Source organism: Brassica oleracea, chromosome C4 (genome assembly GCF_000695525.1).
Source record: "Brassica oleracea var. oleracea cultivar TO1000 chromosome C4, BOL, whole genome shotgun sequence".
NCBI lineage: Eukaryota > Viridiplantae > Streptophyta > Magnoliopsida > Brassicales > Brassicaceae > Brassica > Brassica oleracea.
This window is the reverse complement of record NC_027751.1, coordinates 12,417,441-12,444,137: the sequence shown is the minus strand read 5'-3', so window position 1 is coordinate 12,444,137 and position 26,697 is coordinate 12,417,441. Positions and strand designations below refer to the sequence as shown.

The following is a 26,697-nucleotide window of genomic DNA, read 5'->3' as shown; positions in this document are numbered from 1 at the left end:
GATAAAATCAGTAGATCGTGATCGTCCTGAGTTGAGTAAAACTAATCAAAAACCTTGTGAAACAATATGCGAGGGAAAAAAAGGAAGTGGTAGACTCACATAACAGTTCTCTGATATCTTGACCTCGCGACCGATCGTGAGTCATTCAGAGCAGCTTCACCCGATGGGTATTTGAGTAATAATTAGGGCTGCCATGGAAGTGTCGAGCAACATTTATATAGAGCGCAGAAAAATCTGAAGCGAGGGTCAACACTTTGTTGAATGGGTCAGTTACGGAATTGAATGAGTGAGAGTGGATCGGGATAAACGTTGAATCGCAGAAATCAGTAACGATGCCAGTGAAGGGGAAGAGATGAAATGATATCGAAGAACATTGTGATAAGAAGAGAGTTCGGCTGATAATGGGCCACGTCCAAATATTAACAGCCCACATGAGTATGCTTTTGAAAAATCTGTATAGACTAAAAGCGGGTGTGATGTGGCATAATAAAACCTCGTGATTGGATGAATTTTCAATCCGACGTGGACACCCTAAAAAAGCTAGCTCAAGCCCTTTTAGTATAGTATAGATGTTCTAATTGTCTCACAGAAATTTAAAATTTTAATGGGTGTTATGCGATAGTTATTGCAACCTACTGAATTTGTTGTGCTTTAATTTAGGAAATGATTTATTAAATTAGGAAAATTTAAAAAATGATTGATTAAATTTAAGTTTATTATCTACATTCAATGGTATTGTATTGTAAATAACTTGTACGTTTTATAGGGTTATTTCTTATTTATTATTTCTTATTTATACTTCTCTGATTAGATTTACATTATTAAAAGAAAAGGGTTATATAAGATTGTTCTTATTGGAAAGCTTCGCATTAAACCCTAGGCATTTTTTTTTTCTCTCTTGTACGGCGGTTATTGATCTGAGCTTTTTATATTCTAGTTTGTGTTCTCTGTGTGATTTGGCTGATTGTCGATGGTTTCCAAAACAAAGGCAGAGGATGATAAATCCTCAGAACCACCCTCGTCTCTGATTATTCCTTCACTTCCTGAAGATATCATCATTGACATCTTAGCGCGTTCATCAAGATTCGACTATCCAAAACTCTCCCTTGTTTCCAAACACTTTCGATCACTCGTTGCTTCGCCTGATCTACACGCAAGAAGATCCTTGTTGGCCTGCACGGAGCACTGTCTCTACGTTGCCCTCTTTGACATAAACAACTCTTCTCTTTACCATTGGTATATCCTCTGCCGTAAAGCCAACGGCAGTCACTACTTGCTCTGTGCCCCCTCGACGCTTCCCTTTATGTATTACCCTGACTGCTCTGTGGCAGTGGGTTCTATGATATATGTTTTTGGCGGGGTTACAAATATGACGACAAATGCGTTTAGCATGGATTGTAGATCCCACACGGTGGAAACCCTCCCAAGCATTCCTATTCCTTTGGTTTGTAAATTCGCTGGCTTCATCGACGGGAAAATATATGTTATTGGACATTGCTATCATGACAACAAAAAGAATCTGATGGTTGTGTTTGATATAGAAACACAAAAGTGGGAGATTAAGCCAGATATGGAGGCAGGTTTCAGAGCAAGGGATGCTAATCTGGTGATGGCTGATAAAATATACAGAACGGATTATTGTAGTAGAAGCTATGTCTACAAGCCAGTGGAAAGTAGATGGGAAAAAGACTTTATGCTGATTTATTGTCCGCATTGGGTGAAGAATGCATGTGTGGTTGATGATGTATTGCTCTACCAGGATAGGGAAATGAACACCTTAAAAGCGTATGATCCAAATATGAGGTATTGGCGAGTGGTGGAAGGCTTGAAAAAATTGTTGGCGGAGGCATCAGGTTCACAGTGGTTACGTATTGTGAATTACGGTGGGAATATGGCTTTGGTTTTCAGAAGAACAAGTAAGATTTGGTGTGCGGAGATTTCGCTGGAAAGACGTCAAGGAGGGGAGATTTGGGGTAAAGTTGAGTGGTGTGATCATGTTTTGACTGGAAATTTTGGAACTAGGAAATGTCTAGCTGTTAAGGTTTGATGCATGATGAACTCTCCTTCATTCATATATAATTTGTGTTTTATTTTTGTTAAAATAATTATTATGTCCAACTCCACCTAAATGCCTTGGTGAGTTCATTTCTTCATTAATCTAATTGACCATCTGAATGTCCACAGATGGTAACATGCTGGTTTGGATTTAAGTTTATAATTCTACATTTAGTTCTCTGTTTCAGTTAGGTGAATTGAAGCTGTGTGTGATGATGATTAGGCAAAATCGTGTAACTAAGGAAAGCTATATGCGATGATGATGTATAACTTGTTTGATGTGGTTATACATAAGAGATTTTTATTGACATTTGAAATTTGGAACTACACAAAGCCGGTAGCAATTATAATCCTTTTAGAGACAAAACAAAATTCCGAGAACTTGGCATCTCGAGTCAGTCTGTACTTTTTTTTTTAACGCTGATTTATTACGATCTTATAATTATGATATAGGAAAAATTACATAGACGATTCGACAACCGACAATACTTCCTGCCTTATGAAGACCTACGCCTAACTGCATCACCTGTGCCAAATTCCGAGAACTTGGCATCTCGAATCAGTCTGTACTCTTAGCATGTTAAATACTACCAGCAAATTACTCTACTAAGAACATCTAAGTCTACACTTTTTTTTCTTCGAAAGGTGTGCTTTAGCTAGGTTTAAGGCTCCTGATAAAATCATCATCATTAAGCTACAACAACATGAGGATTATAAATAGCTAGGTTTAGCTCAATGTACTTGTGTAATTTTTTTGTCGCGCTCACGTTAACTTTTACGATAATTGATTACATTAGTACCCTTAATGAATCAAATATATATAATTGCTTTATTAAAAAATATTTTAGTTTTCCTCTTTTAATTTTTTTTCTTTTCTTTATATAGTAAAGAACATTAAAAATATTTTAAAAAGAAAATATATTTTAAATATAACATGATTCATAAAAAAGGACAATTTACAAAATAAGCTGTTATTTTGAAGTAAAGAAAGAATCTTCCATTAAGAAGATAATCTTGAACAAATATTTAAAAAAAAAAAATAATATGCATTTTATTTTAAATCAATCTATTTCTATAATTATTAGCAAAAATAGTTTAAATAACAGAAAATAAGATATTTAATAAATAATCAATATTATTCTTTTTATTTCTACTTACGCTTCCTTTTTTATATTTTTGAAATTATTTTTAGAATAAATTACATTCATAAAATTTAAAACGGAAATATTTATATATATAATGTTATTTCATAAAAAGTTTACGAAAATAATTTGTCATTAGAGTAAAGAAATAATTTACTCTTTTAAAATTTATTAGTTATGTTTTTATGCTACTTTGTTCCGATCATCACTTTATTTTTTTCTAATTTTAGTTTTTCAAATTAGCATATACTAATTTTTTAAAAATCAAAAGTGTACTTACACATCTAAGATGAAGAGCCAGACTACTACAATGCACACAATTGATTTGATTTAGTTTAAGTCGATTGAAAATAGTTGTATTTTAATTTAAAGAAATATATGTGACACAATATATCCACAAAATGAGTAATTGGACCAATCCAAACTTATTTTAATCTAAAATTAAAATTTAGCAAAAAGTAATATATTATTACTATTTATAGTAATATTTTTTATTTTTATACATATAAATTATAGAATGACTGAACATAGATAAATCAATATGAAATTTTCAATAATTTTATACATATATTAACCAACTATTTCAATTAAGATTTTTGTATAATTTATATACATGCAGGTTTGAAAATACTATTGTTGCTATATTCATTGATATAACTTTGAATAAATTAATAGTTAATTTTTACTATTTGATTTTTAAAATAACATGTATTAAATTATAGATAATCTTAATAAAATATATTTAAAAATCTTAGGCAAGAATTAAATAAAAAGAACAAAATTAATCAAAATTGTAAAATATATAAAAAAAATATTATGATTGAATTAGAAAAGTATATGTTATCTAATACATCTGAATAATAACCAAATAGACTAGATATTATATATTCAAAATTATACTTATATTTAAATAACATAATATTATTTAAAATAAATCATACATATAATTAAATAGCATAATATTATTTTTATGAAATCATACATATCAACTAAAATATAAATTACAAATTACTTAAAATAAAACAATAAAATATTAATAAAATTACTTTATAAATATTTATATATGTGAATGAGTACGGGAAAATCACCTAGTATTTGAATATGTGTGAAGTGTATGAAAGATATGTAATTTGGGGAGAGAGATTCCAAAACAGCCTAATAAAAAATGATCAAAACAACATTATGACCACCAACGGGAGCTTTTGAAAGAGTTTTTAGTGTGTTTTTAAGGTGTAGGTCCCAAAAATAGGAGAATAATCGGTCACATAAAGGTGAAATAAGGATAGCTTGTGGAGGATTTTTTGTACTGTTCGCGGGCCCACCGACACGTGGCGGTCTGCGATTGGTTCGGTTTTAATTTTTTTTTTTCAGAGTAAAAGAAAAAAAAACAAAAAATAGTTTTTTAAAAGACCCTACCAAAACAAAAAATAGTTTTTTAAAAAACCCTACCGATAATCATGCTCTAAGATCCACAATAACTATTTGTATTAATAGGCTCAGACTACAACATACTTTATTTGTTGGATTGTGCAATATACTTATTTTATTGGATACAGAGCAATCAAATGAAAAACCTTTGAAGACAGTTTTTTTTTATCAGATCTTGAACTGAAGCAACACAGACTTCCCGGCTAGTCCTTTAGCAATGTAATTTTTCGAATACTCAGTGACGGTAGTGTCTCTGTACTTGGGAGGATTTTGTTCAGACAAAAGCTCTTTGATCGGTCCATATACACGCAAACTCGGTAAAGGATGCACAAAGAACGACGCGACAGAAACGCGAGGCTCTTTACCTCTGTTAGCCAAAACTCTATGCTCTATGCTCCACGCTCAAAAACTTGTCGTTAGTTATAAGCTGTAATACCAAAGTTTCCCCACAAATGAGTTAAGACTAATGATCTGATTCACAATAAACTAAACTAATTACCTGTAAGAGATCTCCGAGGTTGACAAGAAGAGCTCCAGGAACAGGAGGAACATCGACCCAATAACCATCCTGATGAACTTGAAGCCCACCAATGTCGTCTTGGAGAAGAATAGTGAGAAAAGATCTGTCTGAATGCGGACTTGTGCCGTACGTTAGGTCATGCTCAGGACAAGGCGGGTAGTAATGAGAGAGCATCGATATACCCTTTACGCACTCCATTTCTTTCAAATGGCTAGGATTCAGACCTAAGGCTTCTGATAAAAGCTCAAAGATTAGTTCCCCAAGTTCCATCACTCGCTTTGAATACTCCAACATGATTTCCCTAAAACATTAAGATCAATAAAACTTTCAAAACCCTATCAATAGTATCAAAACAATAAAGTGGTCTTTAGATTTTCTTACCCACAAATCTCAGGTAAATCCTCTGTTTTTGGAGCATCAAGGTACATACAACAGCTTAAAGTATCTCTCCAGTTCGCAGATGGAGAGCTATAGAGATCGAAGTTGCTTCTGTAAGTAACCTTCTTGGTGTAATCGCGGCTACAAAACTTCTTCCTCACTTCTGGATCTTGCTCGTGAAACCCACGAATCCCCCCATCTTTCATCTTCTCCATAACATCAGTCGGTATCTGATAGACTTTAGTAGTTTGAAAGATTTGTAAGAGAAAATACTCGTTTATTAATGAAAGAAGTAGCTCCGTAAGTTCAGATGAAGATCATCATCTCATGACGATAATGATCTTCATCTACAATTTCATACTGATCGCCTCTAGACTCATAGCGTCTACAATGAACATACAAAGCATAAAAGATTCTCTCAAACGGTCACTTCTTATTTATACTCAAGTCATCCCTCAATCCTCCAACGGCAAACCCTCTGTTTGCTTTAGAGTCCTAGCTTCCTCATCCAATGGCAAACTCTCTGTTTGCATCAGAGTCTCAGCTTCCTTCTCACCACTCGACTTAACCTCCACGTTAACATTCTTCATTGACTTCTTCCTGAAGTAAGCTCTTTGATACTTTGAAATCAAGCTTGTCCTCAAGCTTGAAATCAGGATAATGCTCCACAAACTCTCCATTAGATACCCATGAATTCTCATGAGAAGGACAATGCACCCACTTCACCAACAACTCCAAATAACCCTCATCATCATATCGCTTCGCTAACACATCCTCCGGAAACAAAATACTGTCAACTTCACTCAACTTCTCTAATGGTAATGGCTTCACTTCCACACAAGAACCTAAAGCCAACTTCAATTGCGAAACATGAAAGACCGGATGTATCTTTGATAATGATCTTCATCTACGATCTCATAGCGATCGCCTCTAGACTCATAGCGTCTACAATGAACATACAAAGCATAAAAGATTCTCTCTAACGGTCACTTCTTATTTATACTCAAGTCGTCCCTCAATCCTCCAACGGCAAACCCTCTGTTTGCTTTAGAGTCCTAGCTTCCTTATCCAACGGCAAACCCTCTGTTTGCATCAGAGTCTCAGCTTCCTTCTCACCACTCGACTTAACCTCCAAGTTAACATTTTTCATTGATTTCTTCCTGAAGTAAGCTCTTTGATACTTATCAGTATCCCATGGTTTAACCGCCTGGAAAAATCCGTATCTCTCGATTGCTTCTTTGACCTTTAATATGACGCTCTCTCGCGTGACCGTGGACTCGAACATGCCACCTCCGAGGTCGATTGCTGGGATCGTCATCGTTGAGGAGGGAGTTTGGTCGGGTGAACTGAGATGAGGGTGGTGGAAAATACGAGGGATCGTTGAGATTCCGGCGTCGACGAGACCTTTTACTCCGAGTTTCATTTCGTCGAAAGCTTTTACTTCACTAGCACGATCATATTTCGCTTCCATCTTTCTTCTTCCTTTCGTGTGTGTGTGTGTTCAGAAACAGAACAAAGGGACAAAACGTTTTAAAAAGGTTTTGCGTTAACACCTTAACATCGATCGATGCCTCTGTGTGTAATATAATAGTCTGTTGCTGTCGGAGATGATTGAAAATGAGCTGTTTCTTACAAAAATCGACAAAAGATGATATATACTTTTTAGACGTGATTAAACTATGTGAAACCTAACGTGAATAAACTATGTAAAGGAGCATGTGGACATATGGTCATGCAATATAATAAACCAAATTGTGTATTTCGGGTATAGTTTATCAGAAAAGGAACTTTGAAGCCTTTTTTTTTGTGCACAAGGAACAGTTGAAGCCATCTACGGAAAAATATATGATTACAACGTGGACTGTATGTGCCTGTTAGAGAGCTCCTTCAAGTATGACGACGCGCTCTCTTGCTTTTGCAAGCTCAGACGACCACGTGTGTCTCTTAGAGAGCCAAACCACTTTCCTTATTAATAGTAGATGTCTTCTCTTCCAATTCATAAAGGTGGGAGATATAAAACAATACATTCATAAAGATGCATGTGTATATTTATCCATGTCATTGCTTCATTACCTTCAATTTAGCTGTTTCCTGCTGTTTCTCTGAGTCTTCAGATAAGCGCTCAAAAGATTTTCCATTGTATAGCTGCAGACAGTGGCGGAGTCAGAAATTTTTTCAACTAGAGTCAATTTTATATTTAAAATATTAAAATAAAACATAGAAAACAATATTTGGCATTATCATTATATAATCTTAAAATTTTGAATTTATTTACTATTACTGAAAGATTAACACTTATTTGGAGTAGAATATTATAATTAAAGTTGATAATTTAGTTTGAATTAATTGATATTAAAATATAATCTATACTATTATTTTTGAAGTGATTAGGCTTATGTGTCTACTTCTCCATAGTTTTAGGCCTTCTTCGTTATTTAATATATTAAACTTATATGGTATATTAAATATTTAGTTAATTATTTTTTTTATCATATTTTCCATAGTTTAAGGTAATTTTATTTATTTTTCATGTGTTATTAGTTTTAGGTTTTAGTTTCAAAATACGCTTAGTAAATTTATATATAATTAAAAACGAATTTAAATTTAATAATATTAAATTTATATGTTATATTAAATATTTAGTTAATTTTATTATTTATCATGTTCTCCAAGTTTTAGGTAATTTTGTTTATTTTTCATGTGTTATTAGGTTTTAGCTAAGCCATTAATTTATTATTAGTTTTTAACTGAGTCACTAATTTATTAGTTTAAAAATACACTTAGTGAATTTATACATAATTAAAAACAAATTTTATTTTAATAATATAAAATTTATATGTTATATTAAATATTTAGTTAATTTTCTTATTTATCATGTTCTCTATGATTTTAGGTAATTTTGTTTATTTTTCAAGTGTTATTAGGTTTTAGCTAAGCCATTAATTTATTATTAGTTTTTAACTGGCTCATTAATTTATTAGTTGAAAAATACAGTTAGTTAATTTATATATAATTAAAAACGAATTTTATTTTAGGGCAATTTTCCTAGATAGACTTTTTCTATGTTTTTGTCACAAAATAGCACACAAGGAAGAAAATGATCAAAATATTTCATTTAAGATGGCAAAAGACTTTTATACCCTAGATATATAAAAACATAAAAAATAATAAAAAAATAATTTTTTTTATAGTTTCAGATTCGAAATTTTTTATATTTTTTTTGGAATTTTTATTTTATTTTATTTTTCAAATTTTCTTTATATAACTCGAAAATAGTTTTTGAAACTATTTTTCAAATTTTTATTTTCAAATTTTTAGTACTTATTTTATAAAATTTTGAACCTTAATTCCAAAATTCCACCCCTTAATTCTAAACCATAAGGTTTGGATTAGTTAATCATAAGGGTATAAGTGTAAATTAATCTCTTTAATGAAATATTTTAGTCATTTTTTTCCTTATGTGCAATATTTGTGACAAAAACTTTTTTAGTGCTATCTTAGAAATTTTTTCTTTATTTTAATAATATTAAATTTACATGTTATATTAAATATTTATTTAATTTTCTTATTTATCATGTTATCCTTGATTTTAGGTAATTTTGTTTATTTTTCATGTGTTATTAGGTTTTAGCTAAGTCATTAATTTACTATTAATTTTTAATTGAGTCACTAATTTATTAGTTTAAAAATACACTTAGTTAATTTATATAAAATTTAAAAGGAATTTTATTTTAATAATATTAAATTGATATGTTATATTAAATATTTAGTTAATTTTCTCATTTATCTTGTTATCCATGTTTCAGGTAATTTTGTATATTTTTCATTTGTTATTAGGTTTTAACTAAGCCATGGATTAATTATTTGTTTTTAACAGACTCACTAATTTATTAGTTCAAAATCACACTTCGCTAAATTATATATAATTAACAACGAATTTTATTTTAATAATATTAAATTTATATGTTATATTAAATATTTAGTTATTTTTCTTATTTTTGTCATATTTTATTAGGTTTTAGGTTTTTAACTAGATCATTGATTTATTATTAGTTTTTATGAGTCACTAATTTATTAATTAAAATAATACTCTAAATGAATTATATATATTTAAAAACGAATTTGTTTTTGATAATATTAAATTTCCTTAATATTATATAATAAATAATCAAAAAATATATTTATAAAATAAGATAATTCTTATATATACTGTGTTGATATGTGGAAGGGCAATTCTCTCAAATAACATTTTTTTAAAGTTTTTGTGATAAAAATAGCTCTCAAAAAATAAAATGACTAAAATAGCTTCTTTTTATTTTGGAATTTTTAGTATTTATTTTTTGTTTTTTGAAATTTAAAACCTATTCCCTAAACCCACTTTTTAACTCTAAACCCTAAGTCAAGATTAGTTAACCCAAAGGGCATAGATGCATATTTTTACTCTTTAATAAAACATCTTTTGGTCATTTTCCACATTGAAATACTATTTTTGTGAAAATAAACTAGAAAGACTATCCAAGAGAATTTCTCTATTTGGAAACGTTAAAATTCATATATAAAAAAATTTATAATTAAATATTAGTCAAGCAAAAAATTTGTATAAATATATTTTCAAAAATATTTCTAATATATGATTGTTTTAAAAAAATTAACACAATAATAAGTATATATTTTAATAAAAAATTTAATATAATAACTTAGTATACCACATTTTAATTAATAAGACATAAATTAATAAATATTCGTAAAAAGATTATGTCCGCATGTGCGGATAAGACACCTAATATATAAATATAATAGATCTTTATATAAGTTACCAGTATTAAAATATGAATCAAAAGATAGTTTTTAATATATTTGAAAACATCAAAACTATGATTATTTATTTATTTTTTATATACCATTAATTTTAATTTTAGTTTGTTAACCATTTCTTTAAATTTTAGTATAATCTGCAATTGAAACAAGGAAAATGAACATACATACTTGATATTTTACTGAATTTAGAATTCTATTTTGTGTAGCTAAAATTAATTATATGAGTTTATTTAAAATTAAGATAATAAAATAGTTTTTTAGTTGAAGTTATGTAGATTTCACAAAATATAGGATTCAATTAAAAATTTGTATCGAGGTCAATGCTATAAATTTGGAGAAAACATTACAAATAATTAAAATCATGCGGGGTCAGCTGACCCCACTCCCTTTAACATGCCTCCGCCCCTGGCTGCAGACGCTGCATCTACAACTACTTTCTCAGATAGGTAATCATTTATCATTGAGTCAGGAGTAGATCGAATTTCACGCGCCATATTTCCGTAATTCTTCATATTTTAAGATTAAAAGTGGCTTAATAAAAACAAACCTGGCAGAAATTAATACAATGAAGGTGGACGTAGACCTTTCCCATAAGATGTCTCGGATTCAGATAACTCATTTAAATTATTTTAAATTTTTAAATTTGTTATATACTTAAAATTTTTCAAAATCTATAAACAAAATAATATTCTACATAGAAATTTGAATAACATATTTCAAAATACCTAAAATTAATATATAAACTAGTTTGATTTGAATATTTGGATAGGAAATCAATAAATATTTCATTTTTGATGTTTTGAGTATATTTTAGTTATTTTAAACATTTAATTTTGATTATTTTTATATATTTTAAAATATTTTGGACAATTTAAAAATATTTTATATAATTTAAATGTTTTAATATACATTAAATTTAAAAATAAGTAATTTATATTTAAGTATATAAATTTATTTCGAATACATTCTAGTATTCGAAATACTTTGGTTCAGATCGGATTCAGTTTTGATTCTAAAATTTTTGAATCAGTTCAGATATTTAATCAATTTTAGTCCAAGTTTGATATTATTTTTTTGGATCGGATTTAGCTGGGTATTTTTGCTCAACCCTAGTTAATTGTTTGCATCGATGATATTTTTACTCTCCCCCAAAAATACTTCGGTCGAACTTTTAATTCTTTTTAGAGAAAAAAAAAACATTAGTTTTGGGCTATTTTGAAAAAGGAAAAGTAAAATTGAATTGGTCATTTTTTAACTTAGACTTAGCGCAAAAGACAAACAACATCTCTCTTTGGATTCACGTCTCGGATCTCATCGGAGTTTCACCAATCAGTCTCGCCACCATCATTCATTCCACCGATCTGTTCTCTGAGAGAAAAGTGGAGTTAAAGAAGGATCATTCATGGCAGTGGTGGATGTTCACCGATTCGCAGAGTCAATCACTTGCCATGCTTGGAGTCCTGATCTCTCCAGTAAGTTTTTCCTACCTCTTGCTCCTTTTTGTGAAGATGAGAAAAAAAGAATTCAATTTTTCTTGTAAATTCCCGAAAGTTGATATCTTTCTGGTAAATTCTTGTTCCGACATGTATTTGTTTGTCGGTATCTGTTTTTACTTAAAGAACGAATCAAGATGTTGATTAAATGGGTCTCTATGCCTTGTTATATATATGCTTAGTAGTTTGGGTTTAGTAACAGTTGGTATGAAGCAACATTGTACATTAGTTGATGAATCCACTGTCTAGTTAATTTCTTTTTTCTTTCAAAGCATTAATCAGTTATGTCTCTGTGTTTTCCTTGTAGTGGTTGCACTTTGTCCTAACAACAATGAAGTTCATATCTATAAATCATCACAAGACCAGTGGGAGAGGTTACATGTCCTCGAAAAGGTGAAGCTTTCTGCCTCCTCTTCTGAAAACGAATGAGCATGCATTTTTTTTTCTTGATGAGTTTTGTTTTGAATTGTTGCAGCATGACCAAATTGTTTCTGGGATTGATTGGAGCTCAAAGTCCAACAAAATCGTCACTGTTTCCCATGACAGGAACTCGTACGTTGCAATCTTTTTTTTTATATGCTTAGTTCACTCTTGTCATTGTTTCGTTAAACTGAATATGGAATTCTTGAAGGTATGTGTGGAGCCTGGAAGGAGGTGAATGGGTACCAACTCTTGTTATTCTCAGACTAAATCGTGCTGCACTTTGTGTCCAATGGAGTCCAAAAGGTAAACGTATCGGATCCAAAAGTCACGAGTTATTTAGATTCATTTTTCTAGTTAAGACTTACTGTACTTTCTGCAGCTTCTAATATACTTTCCCATCTTTTTGTTTAATACTCTTAGAGAACAAGTTTGCTGTTGGAAGTGGTGCTAAAACTGTGTGTATATGCTATTATGAGCAAGAGAATAACTGGTATCTTCTTCTCTTATTTCTCATTATTAGTCATGGATTTTTCTTTGGCATGTTGCCTCCGCTTTTATGCTAGTAAATGGTATTATCTTATGATACTTGTTTTACCTACTTTCTTTTTGGTGGATACTGTGTTATGTACTTGCATGTTAACTTATATATATTATCTGTCCCTACATAATTTTGTATTGTATAGAGAGGTTTTTGAAATATTTGGAACATGTGCAGTTCTCTCTAGTATATTATGAACTTCATATTATGTTTTGGTATTTTGGTAGGCTAACATTGCTTGGTTTTACTGTTCTCAGGTGGGTCAGTAAACTTATCCGGAAACGGCATGAATCTTCAGTCACAAGTGTTGCTTGGCATCCTAATAATGTGCGTGCAATCAACACAACCTCTGTGTATTTCAGTAGCTAAGTCGTTCTGTAGATGCTTTATCTACCAAGAACAGTCTAGAAGTTGGTCCCAGGATAGAGTACAATGTATTCAGTACATTATCCCTATACTAGAATAATTTTCCAATGTTTTGTTCTCTTATTGTCTGTTTTGCATTAGATTCTTCTGGCAACGACATCTACCGATGGAAAATGTCGGGTATTTTCAACATTCATCAAAGGAGTTGACACAAAGTAAGCGCATTACTTGAACATCTACTTTTAAAACCATTTTTGCAGATATGAGCCAGTTTCTTATTTCTCTTCACTAACTGGGATGTTACAGGGATCCACAAGCAGGCTCGCCAGCGGAATCTAAATTTGGGGAGGTTTGTTTTCTATGGCAGGCGTACTTATTTAGTAATATACATAGGATTATGCCATGTATAGATATTCTCCCCACCCTCTCATCTAATACTAGGGAGTTTTTTTGGGCTGTGTCTTTGTTGAAGCAGCAAATTCTTCAGCTTGATCTTTCATATTCTTGGACTTTTGGTGTGAAATGGTCTCCAAGTGGAAACACCTTAGCTTATGTAGGTTAGAACATTCTCAACACTTGATCCATTGCGATCTACTGATTATAGACAACCCGTCGTCTCACTTTCTATGTATCTGTAATCTTGTATAGGTCATAGCTCCATGATTTACTTTGTTGATGACGTTGGTCCTTCTCCTTTAGCCCAAAGCGTTGCATTTAGAGATTTGCCGCTTCGTGATGTGGGTCAGCATCCACACTTGTTTTACGTTTGAGAACCTGGTCTTCTCCGCGTGTTATGTCCCGAACTGATATATTATCTGGAACTTTCTATTTTCAGGTCCTCTTTATTTCTGAGAAAATGGTGATAGGCGTTGGTTATGACAGCAACCCCATGGTATTTGCTGCAGATGATACTGGGATATGGTGTGTAACTGTCACAAATATCTTCTTAATTTTCTCCTTTTATTAGCTATTTACAGACAGTTGAATCTTTCCAGCATCTTATCATGCTAAGATCACATCTATATTAGCTTTGTTATAAGCATTTAGTTTTTGGTCTGCAGGAGCTTTATCAGATACATAGGAGAGAAGAAAGCAGAATCCTCAGGTGCTAGTTATAGTTCGCAGGTACATACCAAATCTCGTTTCTTGTATTTTTTCTTAAGCTTGTTCTGTTTTGTCTAACCGTCTGTTCATTAACTTTTATGTTTTCAGTTTTCTGAAGCATTTACAAAATTTTATGGTCAGTCAAAGGCTACAACAGCCAACGAAGCTTCTGAGTCCTCAAAATCACGTGGAGGCGTTCATGATAACTGCATAAAGTAAGAAAATACTGTCTTGTCTTAAGTTAACTTTGCTTTTACAAAATAACGTGCAAGGTAGAGTTGCTTTGACTCTTTCACTCCATTCTCTGACATAGCCTGACCTCTAATTTTACCTGAAACTTGTAGTGCCATTGTATCTCTTAGCAAAGCTGGGAGTCCTAAAGTAATGCGATTCAGCACTTCAGGTTAGTCACTAATTTAAAACTGATATATTCATATTCATGGAATCAGCCCGATTCATTTGTTCCTCCTATATTGGTTTGTTATTTATAGGATTGGATGGCAAGATAGCCATATGGGATCTAGAGAACATGGAAGAAGAGCTTGGCCATCAGTTTTAATAAACACAGAAATAATACAAATCTGGATCTTTGTAATATCTTCAAAGCTTCACGATTGATTCATTTTCGTTATATCAACAAAAGTGAATCTTCTAGTCTCGGATGAGATAACTATAATCAAGAACAAAATCTGCTGATCTATCACAGACAACTGAAGTTTTTAGGTTGTATACAATTCTCACTTATTGCGAATTTAACTACTGTACTCTTCTAAGCAACTTCTTGGAGCAGATATGCAGAGACACAAGGCTTGAACGATGGATTATAACTCTACAGAATCATTCTTTTTTGGTCCCATAAGCAATGAAGTTAGAGGTGTCAAATGGACGGGCCGTCCAATGGTTGCCCATGTCCATATACAAACGGGCTTAATATAGACAAACCTATTTTTTCCATCTATATTATTAAAAGAGAAGTATCCATTTGAAAATGTTGTTATTCATTAATTAAACTTCTTTCTGTTTTTTTGCTTGTCTTTTTTAGTTGCATTTATGAAATATCCTAAAACGAATAAAATTGCCTAATTTATTACTTATCTTTTCAGTTACATTAATGAAATATGCTTAAATGAATTTAAACTTTCTATTTTATTGTTTGTCTTTTTCAGTTACCTTAATGAAATATACTTAAATAAATTTGGACATAATGTCATTTAATCAACAAAAAAACTCATGAGTTATCCTTACGTGCATAATTTTAATAATGGAGATTTTTAAAAACGTGCATCATTAAAATGTTACCAAAAACATGCGGCACTAATATATAACATGCATCAATAAAACTAGAATTTGACTCACACAATTGTACGGATATTATTTTCAGTTGATTAAATTTAAAAATAATTATTTATTCAAAAAATATTCAAGAATGGCTATGTTTTTTAAAATTATATGGTATTATTTGCTCATAACTCATTTGTCATTTGATAAATTGTTATAAAAATTTTTTTAGCATAATATAACGCAGTTGTCATTTGCTAAATTTATGGTTTTTATTTATATTTTTTATTATTTAGTTATAACATTTTCATTTAATATTTGAAAGATATATGAATTTTCTTTCAAACAATATTTTTGTAACTGTATTTTTTTTAAAAAAATCAATTAAAATTGTTATTATCATTGAATATCATTATTTTTGACATAATTTGAGTTTTCATTTACATCAAAACTTATCATATTTTAGGATAATTTTAACTTAAAATATAATTTTCATATTTTTCAAACAAATTCTAAAAATATTTTTTAAATATTTTGTTATAATTGTTAAAAAAATATTGAGTTGCATTTAAAAAAAGGTAAAGATATTAAAAATATTCTAATTAAAATAAATAAATTTTAATATAGTTTTAAGGAAATGGTCAAAATAAAAAAAATTACACATAAAATAATCATGATTTTTGTTAACTTGGCGGATTATTATTTATATGATATCGGACACGAAATAAAAAATTCTGTTTTTAAAATTATCTAATTAACTCTATGCTCATTTTATTTTTTATTTTTTATATGATATCACACATTCGTAAAAATATAGATAGTTTAAGATGCAAAAAAAATATTTACTTAATAAATATAATATGAAGGAATATTACAAATACAGCAGTTAATAAAATAAATAATTAAAAACTGAAAATTCATATCCGCGCTGGCGCGCGGATCAGGGGCTAGTTGGTTTTTATTGGACAAAATGTGGAAGACCATTAAGAAAATGGTCTTTGTTGGTTTTGGGCTTCATGGACGTAGACTGTCCAATGATCACAAAACCTAGGGTTTCTAAAATTTAAGTTTTTCCGCTAAAATCGTAAAATCGATTTTTTCGCTTAAATTTTGATATCAAATTTTCCCGCCGGAACCCGAAAATCGAGTTTTTTCCGTCAGAACCGCAAAATTGAGTTTTTCTTCAAAACGCAAAATCAAATTTTCCCGCCAAAACCGGAAAATCGAGTTTTCCTGCCAAAACCGCAAAATCGATTTTTCTAGCCAAAGCCGAAATTATTGTACTTATGAACTTATGTATTATTGTACTTATGAATTTATGGATGCATTTTAATTTTATGAACTTGTATACGTAATTATATGCTTATAAATTAAAATTTTCTTATATGGTCATTATGGACCCCATGGCAAAACCGAAAAATCGAGTTTCTCTGCCAAAATCAGAAAATCTAGTTTTCCGCCAAAACCGCAAAAATGAGTTTTTCCGCCAAAACTGCAAAATCGAGTTTTCCCGTCAAAACTGCAAAATTAAGTTTTTCCGCCAAGACCGGAATTGTTGTACTTATGAACTTATGTATTGTTGTACTTTTGAATTTATGGATGAATTTTAATTTTATGAACTTGTATATAATTGTAGGCTTATAAATTAAAATTTAAAATTTCTTATATAGTCATTATGGACCCCATGGCAGTCCATGAAAATATGGGTGTTAGTGGGTATGGTCCTTAATGGACATGGTTCTTAATGGACATGACCACTCTCTGTTCGCAAACATTAAATGGACAAATAGATATGGGCTAATGGACATGGGCTAATGGACATAAGCTCGCCCAGTTTACAGGTCTAGATGAAGTTTACGCCTATGTCGTCTGACAATAACCATCTTCCTGTTATCGGGTTGTATACAAATCCAGCCATCTCCTTCACCTGCAAACCAATAACTTCATGATTTAACATTTCTACCACAATGTCCTCTAAGAGAAAACCAGATGAACAATCCTTCTTGTCCACAGACGTATAGTACTTTTGTATTGTTTCAGTCAGCTTAACATAGACAGTATTGATGGGAGAGAGAAACAGCTTACATCAAGTGACGTGCGTTGTAGAATCATAGTAAGTTCTTCAGGAGTTAGAAAGCTTGACCACTGGTGTGTGCCTTTAGGAAGCTGCAGGTGATTTGATTTTACAAAAGACCAAATGTAAAACTTGGTGTTAACAAGAGACTGGTGAGGTGGTGAAACTGAAGATTACCCATTGTAGAATGTACTCTGCTGCAACAATGGCTGATGCATATGCTCACACAGAGCGGTTAATTGTAGAGAGTATTGTGGCTCCGTTGGGAATGGTCAATGCTGACAAGGATTTGCAGAATTCTGCAGGGTTGGCTACATGCTCGATGACCTTCATTGTAGAAATCAGAGAACATTTGAAACTGGAATGAAAAAAAGTATCAGAGAAGTTTGACAAACCTCCAAGGCAAGAACAGCATCAAACGTCCTCCCCTGATCCACTAGCTTCTCTGCGCAAGAGACTATTACTTTAGCAAGCAGACACAGCACAGGAGAGACAAACCAAAACCTACCTATACAGAAGATTCTACGAATTGTTCACCATCTGCGATAATAGGATAGAATACCTGCTGTAGTACAATGGTATTCAATTGATGAAGTAATTGGATCCATATTGACGGAGCGGAAGTATCCGTAGTAACCGATAATGCGAAGGTAACGTTGAATTCTGAGAATACCCATTAGCTAAGCCTTCTTAAAGCCGTTGAATTCTCACAGAATGCCCGAAAGTAAGGATTCAAGAGTTTGTTAACACCAAAGCTCTAGTTTATTAATCAATAATTCAAAGTTGTGTCTCTCACAAAGCCGAGAAGGCACATATATATAACGAAAATAAAAGACCTAGTCGGTTAAGGAAAACTACCGACTCCTAAACGTATAAGGAAAATAGAAAACCAAACCTAACTTTAGAAAAAGAAAAAAGAAAACCAAAGTCTAATAGGAGTAAGATGTATGCTACATCAGGTCCCCTCCCGTACGAGAGATTCGTCCACGAATCCCGAAAGCAAATCGTCATCAGGTTCAAACTTGAAGAGATGCTTAACGTTGAAGACATCCACTGTCTGAATATGCGGAGGAAGAAGAAGCCGGTATGCATTGGCGTTGATCTTCTTGATGATCTGCACCGGACCAATCTTCCGTGGTTTGAGCTTATTATACTGTCCCGTTGGAAAACGCTCTTTAGTCATGACTGCCCAAACGTGATCACCCACCTGAAAATGAACCTCTCGTCGCCGAGAATCCGCATCTCGCTTATACTTTAACACTGTCCCTGCGAGATTATCTTGAGCGCGTTCATGGACACTGTGAAGCTCGCGGATCAACTCCTCAGCGCGACCATGAAATTCCCCGGGTTGTGGAGTTACCATCAATCCCAACGGCCCTCGAGGGATAACACCATACACAACTTTAAACGGACTGAAGCCGAGACTTCTGTTGTGAGCGTGGTTGTGAGCGAACTCAGCCTGACACAAGACAGTATCCCACGACCGTAAATTCTCACCCACAAGACAACGTAACATGTTCCCTAAGCTTCTATTGACGACCTCAGTCTGACCATCTGTTTGAGGATGATAAGCAGAACTCATATCAAGGCTGGTTTTGAACAACTTCCACAAGGAACGCCAGAAGTGACTAATGAAACGGGAATCCCGATCAGACACAATGGACGTAGGAAGCCCATGCAAGCGATATATCTCGCGAAAGAAGAGCTGAGCGACCTGGACTGCATCTGCAGTCTTCTTACAAGGAATAAAGTGCACCATCTTGGAAAGACGATCAACCACAGCAAAAATTGAGTCACTACCGCGTTGAGTGCGAGGTAGACCGAGAACGAAATCCATGCTGATATCGCTCCAAGGATGTGTCGGAATGGGCAATGGGAGATATAAACCAGCATTAGACGCATGGCCCTTACTCCGTTGACAAGTCGTGCAGCGAGCTACCAACCGTTCCACATCCCTCCGTAAAGTTGGCCAGAAATAAGAATCAGTCACAAGCTTAAGTGTCCGATCTCGACCAACATGGCCCTCACCATGTAACTCTTTAATGATCTGCAAACGTAAGCTACTCTCGAGGACGCACAACCTGTTGTTTTTGAAGATGAAACCCTCGACAATCGAATAGTCGGAGCGGACGTTCTGGTTAAGGTCTGTCCACACGGCCGCAAAGAAAGGATCCGTTGCATATAACTCCGCGAAGCATTCAAATCCAAGGACACTGACCCGCAGAGTTGCAACTAACGCGTGCCTGCGGCTCAGAGCATCCGCAACCTTATTTAGTTTTCCCGGCTGGTGCTTAATCACAAACGTAAATTGTTGAAGATAAGCAATCCATGAAGCATGTCGCGACGATATTTTATCCTGTGTACCCAGGTATTTCAACGCGACGTGATCGGTAAACAAAACAAACTCCTTATGAGCAAGGTAATGGCGCCAATGCTTTATTGCTTGCACGATCGCATAAAATTCCACGTCATAGGTACTGTAACGAGCTCTAGCTCCTGCCATCTTCTCACTATAATAGGCAACGGGGCACCCCTGTTGACTTAAGACCGCGCCAACGCCTAGTTTACTAGCGTCACAATGAAGCTCAAAAGGTAGATCAAAGTTCGGTAGTACTAGTATAGGAGCAGTTGTTAACTTGAGTTTGATGAGCTCGAACGCTTGTGATGCCTCAGGTGACCATACGAAGGTAGTGTTCTTCATGCTATCCGTTATTGGTGCCATGATTGTCCTGAAGTTATACACAAACCGCCGATAGAAAGACGCTAACCCGTGAAAGCTTCGAACGTCGGTGATAGTCGTCGGAACTGGCCCAAGAGGACACGGCAGCCACTTTCTAAGGGTCCACGCGGAGGCCTGCAGCAGACACTACGTAGCCAAGAAACAAAACTTCGGAAACGCCGAACTCACATTTGTGTTTGGCGATGTAAAGCTTTTCCCGGCGAAGGGCTAGTAAGACATCCCGTAAGTGCAGCAGATGCTCGTTAAGAGAATTGCTAAATATGAGAATGTCGTCAAAATAAACCACAACAAATCTTCCAATAAACGGTCGCAGCGCTTGATTCATGATTCGCATGAATGTGCTAGGAGCATTGGATAACCCGAAAGGCATAACGAGCCATTCGAACAACCCTTCGCGCGTCTTGAAAGCTTTTTTCCATTCATCCCCTGGGCGGATTCGAATCTGATGATAGCCACTTTTCAGATCCAATTTAGTGAAAATAGTGGCTTTTCCTATCTGATCTAGCAGATCATCCAAACCAGGTATAGGAAACCGGTAACGTGTTGTGATCTTATTGATTGCCCGACTGTCGACGCACATACGCCACGTTTTGTCCTTCTTTGGGATTAATAGTGCTGGGACGGCACAGGGGCTGAGACTTTCACGCACGTAACCTTTAAGTAATAGTTCCTCTACTTGACGTCGTAACTCTTCGTGCTCTTCGGGACTCATACGAAAATGTGCCCGATTAGGTAAGACGGCATTAGGGACAAGCTCAATGTGGTGCTGTATGTCTCTTAGAGGAGGTAATCCAGCGGGTAAATCCTCTGGAAATAGATCATGGAAGTCGGTGATGATTGTTTCAAAATCGCGCGGGACGACATTAGTCGTTGCAATTTTCACATCGGCAGCGATCAACGCAAAAATTGGACAAGCAGTACGCAGCTCGTCCTCAAATTGAGATTTGGAGATGATTAGGAGGCTCTGTTTTGGCGTGTTTTGTTGATTATCCTTGGTCGTGGTAATGTCAACCTCGGGTGAAGGGAGCAAAGTGATCTTGCGCCCTTCAAACATAAACGAATGTGTGTTAAGTTTGCCATTGTGGAGTACTTCCCGATCATATCGCCAAGGACGACCGAGAATGATATGAGACACATCCATCGGAGCTATATCGCAGTATAATGTTTCTTTGTAGAAGGATCCAATGGATAGGAGCACTTGAGTGCGTTTAGAAACGTAGACTTCTGCTCCTGTTTGCATCCATAAGAGACGGTATGGGTGCGGGTGTGCTTCGGCTGTGAGTGCTAGCTTACGCACGGCTTCCTCTGATACGACGTTGGCGGAGCAACCTGAGTCGATCACAAAACGACATATTTTCCCTTTCACCGTGCAAGTAGAACTGAATAGCGAAGTACGCTGCCAGGCTTCACTGGTTTTTGGAGCTAAACAGTTTTGACGGAGCATTAGAAACGTTCCGGTATCACCCGTGACTTGCTCTTCTTCGACATTCTCTATCTGTTCTTCTTCGTCATCATAAATTGGTTCTCCTATAATCTCTTTATCAGAAGCAAGTAACCCGCGACGTTCCTTAGGACATGCTGTCTGTATATGGCCACGTTCCCCACATGTAAAACACCGAAGAGCATTCGGCCGTGCTGGGCGTGCCTTTGCTGCTGTTGTGTCGGCCGGTCGATTGTTGTTGCGCGGGGTAGTAGTGTCGCGATCTGTTGCTGTCTTGGTGTCATCGTTTGTCGCTGTGGTGCGAGGACGAGAGTTGTTTGTCCATTGACTAGTGTTTGATCGTGACTGTTGTTCCATGAGGAGGGCTCTTTGACGAGCTTCGGAGATCAAACTGGTGCAGTATGGTCTGTATCTGGGATCGTAAACCCGCGATATAACGCGCCACCAATTGATCTTCAGAATCATGAATATCCACACGTGTGAGCATCAGATAAAATTCGTTAGAATAGTCTTCCACGGAGCGTGAACCTTGACGGATGTTATGGAACTTTTGGAATAATAAGCGTTCAAAATTATACGGAATAAACGTTTTCCGCATATGTTTTTTTAGCTTTTCCCAAGAAGTGATTTTCTCCTTTCCACGACGAGTTCGTGACAACTTAGTTTGGCTCCACCAAGAGACGGCGTGCCCTCGAAAACGCGTAGTGACAATAGGGACTCGTTTTTGTTCCGGAACGTCTTTGAACTCAATGACTTCGTCGACCGTTACAAACTAATCTAGTAGCTCCTCTGGTTTTGATCCTCCATGGAACTCAGGGATATCTATCTTTAAACCCAAATTCCAACGAAAATCATCATCGTTGCAATGTTGGCGATGGTGGTGTTGTTGACGTTGTTGGTTGTTATCGCCGAAGGGGTTATCCAAAACGTCATCGTCGTCTTGTTCTTCGAAGATAGGGTTGTTGTTGTGGCGTTGTTTTCGTTGTGGCTGTTGAGCGAGAGGAGCGTCGGCGTTAGCTGCGATTGCTGCCCAGGCGGCTTGGACTCCAGCCTGTACTCCTTGCTGAATTGCTTCAGCCATTGTTCGTCGCATGTTATCTTGAAAGTTTTCTTGAAAATCTTCCAAGAATTGCTGCATCTGTACCCAATCGTTCGATGGGCGAGGTGCCATTGGACGATCGATAATCACGATTGGAATGGCAATTAAAAGTCTCTGATACCAACCTTACGGAGCGGAAGTATCTGTAGTAACCGATAATGCGAAGGTAACGTTGAATTCTGAGAATACCCGTTAGCTAAGCCTGCTTAAAGCCGTTGAATTCTCACAGAATGCCCGGAAGTAAGGATTCAAGAGTTTGTTAACACAAAAGCTCTAGTTTATTAATCAATAATTCAAAGTTGTGTCTCTCACAAAGCCGAGAAGGCACATATATATAACGAAAATAAAAGACCTAGTCGGTTAAGGAAAACTACCGACTCCTAAACGTATAAGGAAAATAGAAAATCAAACCTAACTTTAGAAAAAGGAAATAGAAAACCAAAGTCTAACAGGAGTAAGATGTATGCTACATCACATATCCTGCAGAGTCAAAGAATCAAAGTCAAACTAGAGAAGAACTGCACCCTGACAGATCAAATACATAGGCATTCATGAAAACTACATCGCCATAGTGAGCACAAACGATAGCGTTATCTGCACAATCAAAGATACACGTAAGTAAGAGACGACCTTACAGCATGAAGACGAGCAATCTTGACATTCTTATTAACGGCATCAATTCCTGTGACAGTTGCTCCCATCCGTGCTAGAGGCTTCAAACAAATCAAAAACAACAAGCCACCGGTCACTAACTAAATCTTCTTTATTTATAACTAACAGCAATGTCATTCCAAGGTTGTAACCAGAAACACTCAACTTAGAATGGTCTAGGTAAAGGAAGAGTATTCCAACTAAAAATGGTAAGCCTGGAACTCATGAAAAGAGAATACCTCGGAAAGTAGTCCACCGCCGCAACCTACATCAATAAGTCTCAGACCTTCAAAAGGCCTAGCAGAACTCGGATCCTTACTGAGAAGAACAAAGTTAAAAGCCAAGATAGCAGGAGGAAAACAAAATTAACGTAATGCACCTGAAATGCAATGGCTTAAAGGGCCCTTCAGGATGCCACCTTTCACATAATAAGAGAATAAAGCAAAGCTCTCAAAACTCAAGAGTCTATTGTTTCAAAGAACAGAGGCCAGCAAGTAATATAATAAGTCTTTACCTCGAAGTTAAATTTTAAATAGCTGTAACCATCGCCTAGGGGTGTTCAATCCGGATATCGGTTCGGTTTCGGTTCGTTTTTTTTGGTTTTTCGGTATTTCGGTTATTAAAATATAACTACCATTTTAAATCCATATTTACTTCGGTTCGGTTCGGTTTATATACCGCCGGTTTTCGGTTTATTCGGTTTATAAATTTTAGAGTCATATTGTCATCGCAGTCATTTATTAAAAATATATTATATTTTCAAATAAAAGAACAAAAAAATAAAAACGCTTATACCTTCAAATGAAATAATCAAATCTAGAATTAAAATCAAAGCTCGAAATTTTGAAAAAAAAAAAGAGAAGTATGAAAGAAAATTAAAGAAAAGTTTTTCCACTCTTCCGTATTTAATTATCAAAATCATGCTTCTTCGAGTGAAACTCTGTTCGTTTATAAATAAAAAAAAGTTGTGAAATTTTTTTCCTAGTTAGTATCCATCAAATTTATAACCTTCACTTCAATTTAATCAATGTTTTTTCTAGTTATTACCTATCAAATTTATAACCTTCACTTCAATTTAATCAATGATAAAAGAAAACAAAATGATTAAAAGAAGAAGACTAAGAAAATAAAAATCCTCAGTTACGATGAATTGTTATTTAATTATATTTTAAGTGTTTTTCAAATTATGATTCTTTATTACTATAAAAATATGGTAATAATTATTAACAAAAGAATAACTTATATAACAAATATATTTTTCATGTGACGTTATAAAATATGTACATATTTACATGTTTTTACTTTTGATCGGTTTTGTTCGGTTTATTCGGTTTAATCGGTTATAAACCAAACCATATCCAAATCCTACGGTTTTTATAAAATCATATCCATTCGGTTTATATGGTATATACCAAAACCATGCCATATTGTCTATTTCGGTTCGGTTCGGTTCGGTATGGTTCGGTTTTACCATATTAGACAGGCCTACCAACGCCTTAAACACTAATATTAAATTGCATGGAGGAGTCATTTTTCTCATCAAGCGGATAGGCCTGGGAATATGAGTCTTTACCCGCGGGGCCCGGCCCGTTTGACCCGCCGCGGGGCAGGTGCGGGTCGAAAAATTTAGAAATATCGATTCGCGGGTACGGGTGCGGGTGCGGATGCGGATTGGTGGATTTTGAAACGCGGGTACCCGCCATCCCGCAAATTTTTTTTTTACATTTTTTTCGTAAATATGTATATTTTTTAAAGAAAATATAGGAATTTTAAAAAATAATAATCAAAATATTTTAAGATATTTAAAATTTTAATTATAAATATATTATTTATATGATATTTTAACCCGTAGTTTGAGCCTCTCAACCTCTTGTTCCACACCATTAAATAAATATTTTTTAAAATAAAAATATAACCCGAGGGTTACCCGCAAAATTAGGCAGGTGTGGGTACAAATTTATTTGTTCACGGGTTGTGCGGAAAGGATTTTTTGACAAAAAAAAAACTTTGGCGGAGAATTTGGCAAGTTCATGTTCCTTGAGAAAAGATGTGTTTGTGCTGCTTCGGCTTTTATCGGAAGCTCTGTCTTCTTCGAAAGTTTGGATCTTTTGATGCGAAGAGGACAATACTGCAGACGAAGCGTCGGTCTCTGAGGTCGAAAACGGTCGCCGGTGGAGAAAACAACACGGGGGTATGATTGAGGGAGATAATCGACGAGCAGAGAGAAGAATCCTTTGCATTTGATTCATTATCTTTGATGTTGTTTGCGACTGCGAGAGAACGCACGAGATGGCGCGATCAAGAGTTTAGCAAACGGCGGTCGGCATAATGATAAGTCTATAAATGGGCCAACTTGAATATTAATGGGCCTTAACTCTTATTTAACTTTTAAGCCTTTTATGCACTATATGTAATCACCATCGTTGTAAGAAACATCTATCGAATTACGATCATCAAATCAAAACGGGTTCAATCCCTAATTTCTTCCTCTCTATCTTCTTTTCTACCTTGCTCTTCCTCAATCTTCTCCCCTTTCTGTTCTCCACAGATAAGCTCAACCCCTGGACTTATCATTGGTATCAGAGCTCAAGTTCCTTTAGACTTTGAGATTTAAAAAACAAAAATGGTTTTCAGTGATAAGCTCGAGAAGCTACTACAATCATACATATAGAGGGATGTGGATCGAAAACTTCGTGAAGTGCTTTGGCTGGACAGTCAGAAGCTGCAGTATGGTGAGTCTCAAGCTCATAACGCTTTTATCCCTAAAAGGTTTGAAGATCTAAGGCTCAACGGAGGTATCAGGCTCAGAAGGATTCCGATCAAGCTAATCTACCACAAGGCTAGGTTTAAGAAACGGAAAAGACGGCTGATAAGGAGAAACCGCGAGCCTTTGGTTACACAAAAACTGGAGATATCAACAAACTCTTTGCGATTGGGAGTGAAGAGTGTGGGAATGAAGAATCAGTACCATCGGAAGAAGAGAACAACACAGGTGAAGCTTGCGCAAGCTTGTAAGAGCTGGGGAATGTTCCTAGACTCTCCAAGTTTTAGAAATCCAAAGGATTATATGCAGATCCGTTTGGGAAATAGGCAGATCTTCGTTACAGGAGTGAAGCCAGAGGGTCATCTCTTCGTGTATGGGTTTACTG

General features: G+C 34.6%; 2 protein-coding genes and 2 pseudogenes across 2 annotated transcripts; 2 read left to right on the top strand and 2 right to left on the bottom strand.

Moving 5' to 3' along the window:
* Positions 1–888: 888 nt before the first annotated feature.
* On the top strand, positions 889–2,047 carry LOC106338148 (F-box/kelch-repeat protein At4g38940-like). Its single transcript, XM_013777188.1, has one exon. The coding sequence runs from the start codon at positions 971–973 to the stop codon at positions 2,045–2,047; it is 1,077 nt and encodes a 358-aa protein (XP_013632642.1). The 5' UTR covers positions 889–970.
* Positions 2,048–4,745: 2,698 nt separating this feature from the next.
* LOC106340330 lies at positions 4,746–7,076 on the bottom strand (annotated as a pseudogene).
* A 4,502-nt stretch (positions 7,077–11,578) lies between these two features.
* LOC106342939 (actin-related protein 2/3 complex subunit 1A) lies at positions 11,579–14,994 on the top strand. Its single transcript, XM_013782008.1, has 15 exons — positions 11,579–11,813; positions 12,142–12,227; positions 12,310–12,386; positions 12,466–12,560; positions 12,678–12,747; positions 13,053–13,122; positions 13,303–13,376; positions 13,468–13,510; positions 13,637–13,718; positions 13,810–13,898; positions 13,997–14,082; positions 14,223–14,286; positions 14,374–14,480; positions 14,610–14,668; positions 14,757–14,994. Exons 1-15 carry the CDS (start codon positions 11,744–11,746, stop codon positions 14,822–14,824), a joined length of 1,140 nt encoding a protein of 379 aa, XP_013637462.1. The 5' UTR covers positions 11,579–11,743; the 3' UTR covers positions 14,825–14,994.
* Positions 14,995–15,091: 97 nt separating this feature from the next.
* On the bottom strand, positions 15,092–25,864 carry LOC106342940 (annotated as a pseudogene).
* Between the last annotated feature and the right edge of the window lie 833 nt (positions 25,865–26,697).